Raw genomic sequence first — 11664 nt, forward strand, 5'->3', positions numbered from 1 at the left:
TATTTTTGGGTCATTTTTTTTATTTTTCACCACATATTTATCTTTTATCTTATCTGCTGTCTTAGTTAGATATTCTACTGATTTTCACCTCATATATCTAAATTAATTGAGATAAAATTTTATGATCTTTTCAACAATAAACACTCCTTATCTTAAATGATTGACACAATTAATTCTAAATTGATTGTCTATATAAACAATTTTGGTGGAAGATATTTAAGTATTTTTTGTATAAACATTCAAAAAATCTAAAAGTACGATTTAATTCAACTAAAATAATTGACGTTGAATTTACCTAAATTTTAATATCTTTTAAATTGTTGAGTCAATAATTAATTTTGTACTTTATGATGACAAATATAATTAACTATTTCCTATTATAACTAATCATTGTGATACACATTATAAGAATTAATCAAAGATGATATCAACGATCAAGTCAAATTAGAAAAAAATATGCACAATTAAGACAACAAAAATACACTCCAAAATCATATCATATTCATAAGGAGTTACTCTATTCGAACTTGAAGAACAAAAAAGAAAAGATCTTTTCCTTGATGCCAAAGACATAAGTATAATTGGTGCAATGACTAGTTTTGTGAAAAACAAAATTATATCAATCTTAAAGAAGAATATATCAATCTCTATATAAGAAGAACAAAGACAAGAAAAAAGGCAATAATTGAAATAAAATATGATTTGATATACAAGTTTATTCCTTTATCATATTAAGTGTGTTTTTATTCTTTTGTGTCTAGAGTTAAAGATCAATTTAAAAGATAAAAAAAAAAAGGCAAAAAGAGGAGTTGATACAAAAATCGAAATTCAATCATTATTTGAGTGTTTGTATTTAAAAGTGTGTCGGTTAGAATATACTTAGTTATCATTAATTAGGTTGGGTTAATACCTAAGTGATTTATTAAGTTTGAAATAGTTTAAGTGGTTTATAAAAGTGTGAGTCTCTTAGCATTAGTAATTATAATTCAATTTGATTATAGTAAAAATGTTACCGTTATTGTGGTTGAGATTAGAAATAAGTCATCATAGCCGAACTAAAATATATCAAAGCGTCATTATTCTCCTATTCTCTTTTTTTTTCCTGTTTTAATTTTATTCTGCACTTACAAAATAAAATGAGAAATTATTTTCTAAACCAGATTTTTGTATAGTAGTTTATTTATTCAAATTTAAAAACTGTTTTTTAATTCAATCTTCTCTTCTCAACTCATTTGAAAATTTTTGTAAATAAAAATAAAAAAATAAAATTAATATGATTAATCCAATAATGCAACCAAATTAATTAGTGAGAGATGGCAAACACCGACAAATTAAACTTCTTATATTTTTATTACAAACCAATCTTATTCAATATTTAAGATTCTAAAAAGTGATTAAATAATAATTTCGTAACACCATTACTCTATATTAAAAACTTTGGCTCAAACTTAACATGTGTTGATGAGTAGAACCAATAATGCTGTCCACAAATACCACGACAACTGTGTCCCCATGATTAAAAAAAAAGTCTATTGTATGAATTTCTTCTTTAAATTTGCAATCACATGTATGAATATATGTAGAAGCTAGAAATTAAAGTATCCTGTTTGAAAATACGCAAAGTGAAAAAGAGTTTATTTTGAGATCAATAACTTAGAGAACGTACTGGCTGCTTTTTGCTTGCATAATAAATTTACTTTGGGTAACCAAATCATTCTGTTACAAATATAATCTTCTACACATCGGTTTATTAGTTTTTTGGAACACGCAGTTTTATGAGATGACATCAAAATTTCTATAATGAAAAAAGTAAAGATAATTCACCGTTGATAGCAATGATCTTTTTTTTGTATGGTTAAATACAAATTCAATCGAAGAGAGATAAAAAGACACAACCCATAAATGCTACCAATTTCTTTCAACATTGTCATTAATAATTTGGCAACTCCAAAATTGTTTTTATAAAAACAAAACATACAAGCATATCATAAAATATCTAATTAACAAAAGATTTTTAATCAAGATCCCACATGCAACAGCTACGTTAACACCACATTAATCACTTACTATTTACTCTAATTTGCCTACCACGTGTTGTTGTTTATTATTGACAGCAACGATTCTAATAGCGTGAAAATTGGTAAAAAAAAAAATATGATATATTAGGAATGTATAGGAGCCTTGATTAAGAATTTTTTTGTTAATTTGATGTTTCATAATATGGTTGTATACTTATATGTTTTGTTTTCATACTTTATTATTTTTATAAAAACAATTTTGGGATTGCTAATTTTTTTATTGCAATAATGAAGGAGATTGATGGCTTTTATTGGTTGTTTTTTTCTTCTTTTTTAATCAAACTTGTATTTAACATAAAAAAATTATTGTTGTCAATTGTAAAATTATCTTCATGACTTTTAAATTTCAAAGAAAAGATAAATTAATAATCTTATAAATACTTTTTATTTATTGTATAATTGATTTTGAACTCATAGTAAGTTACGAAATTTTGACTTATTAAAAAATTAAATATCATCAAAGATGCACATAATTAATTATGCAATTTTTTATGCCAATCGAAATATACACTCAGAATTGATGAAGCCAATTGATTAATAGCGGTCTTTGATTGAGCAATAAAAAAAGACTAATTGTCTTTTTCTTCTTTTCACTATTACTATTATTGGAGGTAAAGATAAAAATAGATCAAGTTTTGTTTTTAATAGGTCTGGCATGTTATATAATTAATTGGTCTGAGTTTGACTTGTAGTTTATTAAGACTTTATTTAAAGTATTAAGCCTAACTTGTTTTTAGTTTGATCTAGTTTAAAGTTTCTAAAAATCCGAGGAAAAGCGCGCTGAGCTTCATTCTTTAATTTGGTTCAGAACAGAGAAAAAAGGGGAAATAAAAAATAAAACCGGAAATAAAATCAATATGAGAAAATTATATGTAGACCATATAACTTTTATTAATTCATTAATTAATAACAAGATATTATAACACACATATATTTATATGAACCTCAACTTTTTAACATGTTAGATCGGTATGACAGTATTTTGATCCAAACCTCCATTTTCTGAAGAGGATAAATAACAACTTGTTCCAGTTCCACCACAAAGAGTTCTGCAGGACCATAAAGTCATGGCAGCTGTTTTAAATTAATGCAACCAATTTTAATTTAGGGTATGTATAATTATTATATGCTAAGAGAAATTAGTGGCACATTCTTAATACCTCTGCATTGGATGTTCTTTCCTATGGTCTCACTTGGCTTCAACTTTTTTAAAGAGCCATTTCCATTTGCATCTACTTCTAGACCTGTCATTTTTACTTTTCTTTCTTAAAAGAAGATGATTTTCTTCAATTTAATTTCTTTTGTGTCCCAAAAAAAAAAGATAGTTAAATAAATAGATGAATGTTAGCCTTCTTTATTACTGTGTAGTTTGGAAGTAGAAGCAGATGGACAGATTCAATTAACAACATGACACACATATATATAAAGGACAGGTTTCACAACTAATCATCAGTGATTTCGTTTTTTTCTTTTTTTTTTTAATAAAAAAGTAAATTTTTATAAAATTGTGATTAGGAGTAATGAAGGTGAAGGATAGGTAGAAGACAAATTAAGTTAATGAGAAGTTAGTTGAAATTAGTTTTAGCTTAGTTGGCATCATAAATATTGTACGGAAAAAGTTTGGTAACCAAAATATTTCAGCCATAATTAGCCAAAACTTTTCATAATTCACTTCATTTATATCATTTAATATCAGTTTTATTTTTTATCCCACTCTCTTATCATTCTACTTATCACCGTTCTTATCAAATCTACTTATTAATTATATTAATTATAAAATCATATCAGTTTTTATTAGGCATTATTGTAATCAATAATTAATATTCCTTTTTATAATTTGATTTATATATATAAAAATACAATAAAGATTAATAATTATATTTAAAAACGATAATTATAATATCAATTACATTAAATAATTGCAATTGATTCTTTGTCCGTTATGGTATTTATCATCAATTATTGGAGATATGAAACATGAAACTTATCCTATGTTAATTCAATCATATTCATTCAAAAATCACAAGAACAACACCATTGCAAGCACAATAGTGTATCAACTAAGAAATTTTACATGAAATTATTGTTATCATTATAATTTGTATGGTAATTGATTTCGACCTTAATACAGTACCTATGGTAGAAGGTGCTTTTATGGCAATTGATTTCGACCTTAATATAGTACCTATGGTAGAAGGTGCTTTGATGAGGTATGGTAATAGCCTGGATTATTTTTTATGTATTTTTTAACACTTTAATTATATGCGTAACATTTTTTATCATTATTTGTTTGCTATTTATGTCTAAAAAAGTAAATTTTTTTATTATTTTTGTTATATTTTTTAATTTTTAAAAATAATTTTATGAAAATAGAAGCATTTAAAATTATTTTCGTAACATGTGAATGATATACTTTTACCTTTGATTTATTTTTATATCTTTTTTTCAAATTTTTATTTGTAGTATTCTTAATTATATCATTGGATCTCTTATTAGTAAAAAACCTAATTTAATTTTTATAAAGACTAAAAACTGAAAAACCAATAATTATTTTAGAAGAATGTTTTGTATACCATTTTATATATGTTTCAAATGTTTACCTTCAAATGTATACCTTCAATTGAACAGAGTTTTTTAACAATAAGAATTATTAAAACAGACTTTGAAATAAGATGAAAGACGAATTTTTAGCAGATTATATAATTATATATGTTAAAAAAGAGAATACTTTAAATTTTATTTTAGATGATAAATTGATAATTTTAGTTATATAAAATATCACAAAATAAATTTAAAAATACCAAAATCTTAAAGTAGGTAGTTGAATGTTAATTGTTTATATGAAGCAGAAACACACGCCAAAAAAGTGTGGGCAATATTTCAAGCTCTTGGCAACATAGCCTTTGCATATTCCTTTTCTGATATTCTCATTGAAATTCAGGTATACCCTTTTTTTCTATATACTAATCATTAGTTTTAAAATAAATGCGGCTCCATTAATACATTGGAAAAAAAATGTATTTAAACACAAGAAAAAATATAAGGAAGCAATATAGAAATCAACTAAATAAATGTATGTATTTAAATACAACTGTATTCTAAATATATTAGTTATACAAAAAAATTAGTTTTGGTGTAGAATTTAGATCATTTAAAATAAAGAGATTAATAAAATATTAAATTAAAAGATTTAATTTTAAAAAATAATAAAAAAACTTTTTTTTCTCACATGTAAATTAATGAGTATATAATAATACACTGACTAAACAGGATACCATAAAATCTCCATTGGAAGTAAGAACCATGAAGAGGGCTACAAATTTAAGTATTGCAACCACCACAACATTCTATGTTCTTTGTGGGTGCATAGGATATGGTGCATTTGGAAATTCAACACCAGGAAACTTACTCACAGCGTTTGATAAACCATTCTGGCTTGTTGATATTGCAAATTTAGCATTAATTATTCAACTGGTGGGAGCATACCAAGTTTATTCTCAACCCCTCTTTGCATTTGTTGAAGAACGGACAACTAAAAAATGGGAAATAATTGGAAAAGAATACAAAGTTCAAATCCCATTTTTACCCTCATACAACCTAAATATATTTAGAATAATTTGGAGATCATTGTATGTTGTGGTAAGCACTCTTATAGCTATGTTGATTCCGTTCTTTAATGACATATTAGGAGTGATTGGGGCATTAGGGTTTTGGCCCTTATCAGTTTATTTTCCAGTGGAAATGTATATCAAACAGAAAAAGATCCCAAAATGGAGTGGGAGTTGGATTCTTTTGCAAAGTTTGAGTATGTTCTGTCTCCTGGTAACATTTGCTGCACTTGTTGGGTCTATAGTTGGTGTCTTATTGGACCTTAAGACATATAAACCATTCAGTGCAAGCTTGTAGCCCAAATCTGTTGTCCAACATTCTATATTAATTACTTTTTAGTTGTATTTTAATAATTCTTATTTCAAAGTATGTTTTAATAATTCTTATTGTTAAAAAATACCACCAAAAAAAATTTTTAAAGTACTAATTTTAGTTTTTATGATCAATTTTATATTATTTTATTAATGTATAGCATAAAATAACATGTAAATATATCACTCAACATGTTAATAAAACAATAATAGTTAACTAGTCAGATACTAAAACAATTTATAGAATATTACAAAAATAAAAATAAAATTAATAATTTTTGAAATTTTAGTGACTAGAATATAAAATACCACCAAATTAAACCTTTATTCATTAATGCATATAATGATTTGTATTCAACAATAGAGAGTGTTAGTTGTATTAAGCAAATTCAAATAGAAAAACAAGTTAAATATAACCTGAAACTTGAGCAATTCCAAGAGCCAGACCAATTAAGGAATAAGTGAAGGACATCATTGACGAAAGTATTGAGAGCCATCTCATTTTATGAAAATTCGGAATTTGAGAAAATCCAAGTTGAATTACCCCAAACCATATTATATATCGGTTACCAGAAACATGGCATGTTTTTTTTGCATGAGAGGAATGTATGCAATTTGTCTTTGTGATTGTCCTGCCAATCAAAGCCAATAAATTGTAATCAATTTCAAACATAACTGTCTTTTTTATAACTTCTGAATAATTATGCTAAGATTCAAATAATTTTAATAAAAGACAATACATGAATTTTCTTTTAACTAGATTATATTTATTTATTTTACTAGTATTATCTAAGAGTTTAATTTACTATTAGTATAAATGAGAATACTGGATTTTTTTTTGGTGACTAAATGAGAATACTGGATTAGATATATATCATTATTTACCAACAACAAATACAAATTAGGTTAAAAAAAAAGTATAGGTAAAATATCTTTTAATTAGCTAATTTTAAACAATTGCAATTAATAATCATTAATTTTGTATTTTTTAAAAAAATAAAATTTAAATAATCACTAATTAATGATAATTAATTAGTATAGAGTACAATTTACAAATTCTTATTGACTTGTTGTTGGCTAAAAATTAGTAGAGATTGTTAAATTAATTATCTAAAATCTAGTGAAATATGACTAGTTGATTTGAGCTTAGCAAATTAATCTACTATGAGAAATTAGTTTTTTTTTATGAAAAAAATAAAGCTCAACCTTTCAATTTTTATCCATAAAAATTTAAAATTAATTAGAAGAAAAAGTGCCAAATTACTTCAACTTACGGCTCATCGTTTTAAATCATTAAAATGGACTTTTTTTAAAATAATTATCATTCAAAGTATATTAGTATATATATACATACAAATTGACCAAATGAAATCAATTTCAAAGTTTTAAAGATTTCAAAAATAAACATAAGGGTTAACTGAACTCACATCATACTAATGGCGGCCGCAATTGTATATCCTATTGAAACTCCGTAAAGATTTGCATACTGTATTATCCCACAAAAAATGGAATTTTTTCCTCCTGTAAAATAATTATGACATATCCAATATTATTTATGGAAATATTTAATTTTTAATGTATTATATTTGCTATCATAAGTTAGTTTTCTATTTTTGAAAACACTTTATAGTTTCCTATTTTTCAAAACACTTTATAATGAAATATATATGACCACTATGCTTTTTAATCATTAAATAAACTACGTAGTCACAGCAAGATAGACATTGTTTTAATTAATGTACAACTAAAATAAACACCTTAATTATACTTATACAATTAAATTTATCATAAGAAAATACCAAATTAAATATACATTTTCAAGTTGCATGTGTCATTTTTAATATTACGTGAATATGTAATTGTAATTAACAAAAAACACATAAATTCATTTATATCTCCTCAAAATGCATCATCAGATTGAAAAAGATCTGCTTGTAAATGTAAAATCCATATATAATTTAATTTTGTTTATACTTACCTAGAATGTTTTCAACCGCATCCATGTACGTGTAGTTCCTTTTGCCAGTGATGGGGTCTCCGGCACGATAACTATTGGCAAGAAAATGTGAAGTGTACAAGGTGACGAGACCGAAAATCATAACAACAAGGCCACCACTCCATCCTAGTTGTGCTATGGACCATGCTAAGGATAAAGTTCCAGATCCAATTACTGCTGTTATTATATATGAGCTTGTCATCCACATGGTTCCTGCACCAAATATAATATACATCAAATATCATAAAAAATTATATCCATTTGAATAATTAATATGTAAGTTAATAACGTTATTTACAGCTTTTTATAATAAAACACCATTGAAATTAAATCTCTTCATGTATAATCAATAAGAGCTTCGATTATTCTTCTATGATTTTCTTATAAATAAAAAAAAAAAAAGAAAAGGAAGAGATGATAATAATAACATACATGGATTAGTTTAATTTGATTTGTATTATTATTACCTGTTCGTTTTGGGCGGCCGTCGTCATCATAGAGTGAGTCATCTTGATGGTGGCTAACAGTGTGTTATGCATGTTCAGGAGACTTTAAATATAACTATTCTACCTTAGAACTAATAAGTGTAAAAGGGAATTAAATAGAAAAGAGATATAGTGCAGGGTTTGGTGGTAATCAAGGGTTTGTGTGTTATACGTTATCTTTTTGTGTCGATTGTCTCCCCACTACAGAAGTATTTTCTAGCTATGGCGCTTGTAATGTTGCGGTAATAAAGGGGAGTGAGAATTTTGTGGGATGGGTTGTTACTCACGAGGAAGATTCGGAATGCACAATATCATGCAGTTATGATGATTGATGAGTTTAACAGGAAAAAATCAAACGCATATAGAGGAGGCCTTATTGGACTGGGTTGGGGGAGAAGACGCTGGAAGGGCTTTGACGCCAGGAGGTAGGGACGCGACCCACGGGAAACAAATTACAACTGATGAAGGAGTTGGGGACGATGCGCACTGGTGATGCATCCACAAACACTTTTTGTAGAATTAAATAAAACGTGTGTGAAAAAAAAATGGCAATTTAGTTAGGAAAAAGTTTAGTAACCAAAATATTTCAGCCATAATTAGCCAAAATTTTTCATAATTCACTTCATTTATATCATTTAATATCAGTTTTATTTTTTATCTCACTCTCTTATCATTCTACTTATTACCGTTCTTATCAAATCTACTTATTAATTATATTAATTATAAAATCATATCAGTTTTTATTAGGCATTATTGTAATCAATAATTATGTTACAGTAGTTTATTATTATCATATTTAAAATAAACATCATAACAGTTTATAATTTAAAAAAATATCACCATCGTCAATCCAATATAAAAATAAAAAATGCAAAAAAAAAAATCAAATTTGTAATTAATTTTTTTAAGAAATTAAAGGAAAGAAGAAAGAAGATGAGAAGAAAGAGTTAACTAACTACCTCGTGATTAATCAAAATGAAAATTTAAAAAAAAAATGGCACTAGCACTTGAATTTAGCTTTTGTCTGAAGTACGGGAGAAAGAGCCTGTGCTATCCTTTTCTGCTTTTCAATCTGTGACACAACAAAGAAAATGACCAAACATACATTACAAAGGTTTATTTAATGTCTATACTCACTACTGCTTTTCAAAGGGTGCGTAACTAAATATATATCATTTCTTTCATTTCTTTATTATTATTATTATTATAATAAATAGCTGAGTACCTTTATTAGCTTATACCAAACATGAAAGGTTTTCCAATAATAATAATAATGTATTTATTTGACATATGGACTACTAATAAATTTATCTCAACTTATTTATATATCTATTCCAATTAGTAATTCTCAAATTAAGCAATGATATGTTAATTTCTTCTTCTAAATGAATAATTTTTAAAACAAAAAAAAATATATTTAAATTAAGAAAAGTATCCATATATGTATCATTGCTTAATTCATTTTAGAATTGTTTAAATAAATTTAAGGATTATTAAAGAACTTGAATCTAACCCATCTTTTTTTATAGCGCCAAAGTTAGTCAAAAGCCTCTCTTCACAAATAGATAGTGCTAATTGATTGCTACATATCTTTGCCAAATTCAACACGACCAAATAATCCAAATTAATGTGAAACTGTCTCTTGTACCTAAATATATCAACATTCTTTTAGAGGCCACTACTGAATTTGTTGGAAATAATAATGGAAAATAAAATAATTTGATTAATATATAGTATTATAACTATTAATATAACTTGTATATGTGTTGGAGATTTCCAAGCAAAGGATATGGTCCAAGCCATATTACTTCTAGGAACTGTTTGTATATTCCAACATTTCTTGCATCCAATAATGTCTACACAAATAGGTAAAAACCTATCATTTTCCCTACGAATTCCTAGGGTTGCTTGTTCCTTTTTTTTTATTTCCACAATGGCCAATAATGCACTATAATTTTTAGCATAATAATACTAATATTTAAAAGTTAGTGTAAATTGAACACTTAATATAATAATTTAATATTTAGAGCACACAAACAAATCTGTCACCACATTATGACAAATATATATGTATGAAATTTCTCAATCAATATCAATATATTTGATAGGAAAGCTTTCACATATACCACACCACTTTAGTGGAAATCTGCTATTCCATGTACGGTCCGTTTTCAAGTTAATCATTTGTTTTTTACTGTATACGGAAATTACCAAAAAATCCCTAAAATGATACCTAAAATGACAAAAAAGCCTAATCTAATAAGCGACTTTCATGATACGTTAAATTGAGTCTGCGGCGAATTGAGCCAAATTATTGTTCCAATGGCTTGAAGTTATTGGATAGCATTTCGGACTTGTAGTGCTGGGCAAATTCTAAAAAATTTATTGCAAATTATTTGGCCATAATTTCACCATTTTTCTCACTTGTGTCCAATCATAATTTTTCTACAATACAACTATCCTCCAAATAAAATTAAAAAAAAAAACCAAAAAATCATTAAAATTTATTATTTTTTATTATTAATTAGTAGAATAAAATATTATTGGATTATTAAACTAAAATAACTGAGTCGATGGCTAAAAATAATGACAAAAAATAATAAATTTTAATGAGGAGTGCTAGGAAGTCAGTAGATTTTGTGATTTGTAGTTATTAATTAGTCATCATTAGTATTTTTAATGGTATAAGATTACATCTAATAGTGGAGGATTACTCACTTTTCTTTTATTAGTTAAGTAAGGACTAAATTTAAATAAAAATACTAACTTCCTAGACTTTCTCAATTACCTTCTATCAGTCTAACAATTTTCAAAATTCAATACACATTTATTAATAAGTGGTTGGGTACTAAATTTATCATAAAAATCTAAAATAGTACCAAAATTTAATAACACAAATTACGCTAAGCCAATCATCACCATTTAATAAGAAAATAGAAATTTTAAGATCTAACCACTCACCAAGATTTAATAAGGAATGACATAGCTACTAAACTATAGTAGTAGATTCTCATTATTTAGTATATTTATGTAGAAAAATAAATATATACAATGATTCTTATCGAATCAATCACTTATAATCATTTATAAAATTTTTATACATTTTATTTGAGGTTAGAGATAAGAGTAAATTAAGCTAAACTGACTCAAAATTCAAATTCAGGTCATCAAAAATTCACGATTTG

At 25.8% G+C, this 11664-nt stretch overlaps 2 protein-coding genes and 1 long non-coding RNA gene across 4 annotated transcripts; 1 reads left to right on the forward strand and 2 right to left on the reverse strand.

Moving 5' to 3' along the window:
* LOC110265794 lies at positions 2836 to 3919 on the reverse strand. 2 transcript variants are annotated; one of them, XR_002352118.1, is made up of 3 exons: positions 3239 to 3919; positions 3072 to 3127; positions 2836 to 2870 (listed from the first exon to the last, which is right to left on the reverse strand). It is a non-coding gene; the product is annotated as an uncharacterized LOC110265794 (long non-coding RNA). The 2 variants fall into 2 exon arrangements; XR_002352117.1 differs by lacking the exon at positions 2836 to 2870 and having other exon boundaries at positions 2937 to 3127.
* On the forward strand, positions 5368 to 5984 carry LOC107611761 (amino acid permease 3-like). Its single transcript, XM_021108377.1, has one exon. The coding sequence runs from the start codon at positions 5382 to 5384 to the stop codon at positions 5982 to 5984; it is 603 nt and encodes a 200-aa protein (XP_020964036.1). The 5' UTR covers positions 5368 to 5381.
* On the reverse strand, positions 6285 to 9073 carry LOC107611762 (amino acid permease 2-like). Its single transcript, XM_021108378.1, has 5 exons — positions 9057 to 9073; positions 8462 to 8514; positions 7977 to 8207; positions 7426 to 7519; positions 6285 to 6630 (listed from the first exon to the last, which is right to left on the reverse strand). Exons 1-5 carry the CDS (start codon positions 9071 to 9073, stop codon positions 6405 to 6407), a joined length of 621 nt encoding a protein of 206 aa, XP_020964037.1. The 3' UTR covers positions 6285 to 6404.

Source organism: Arachis ipaensis, chromosome B08 (assembly GCF_000816755.2).
Source record: "Arachis ipaensis cultivar K30076 chromosome B08, Araip1.1, whole genome shotgun sequence".
Classification (NCBI taxonomy): domain Eukaryota; kingdom Viridiplantae; phylum Streptophyta; class Magnoliopsida; order Fabales; family Fabaceae; genus Arachis; species Arachis ipaensis.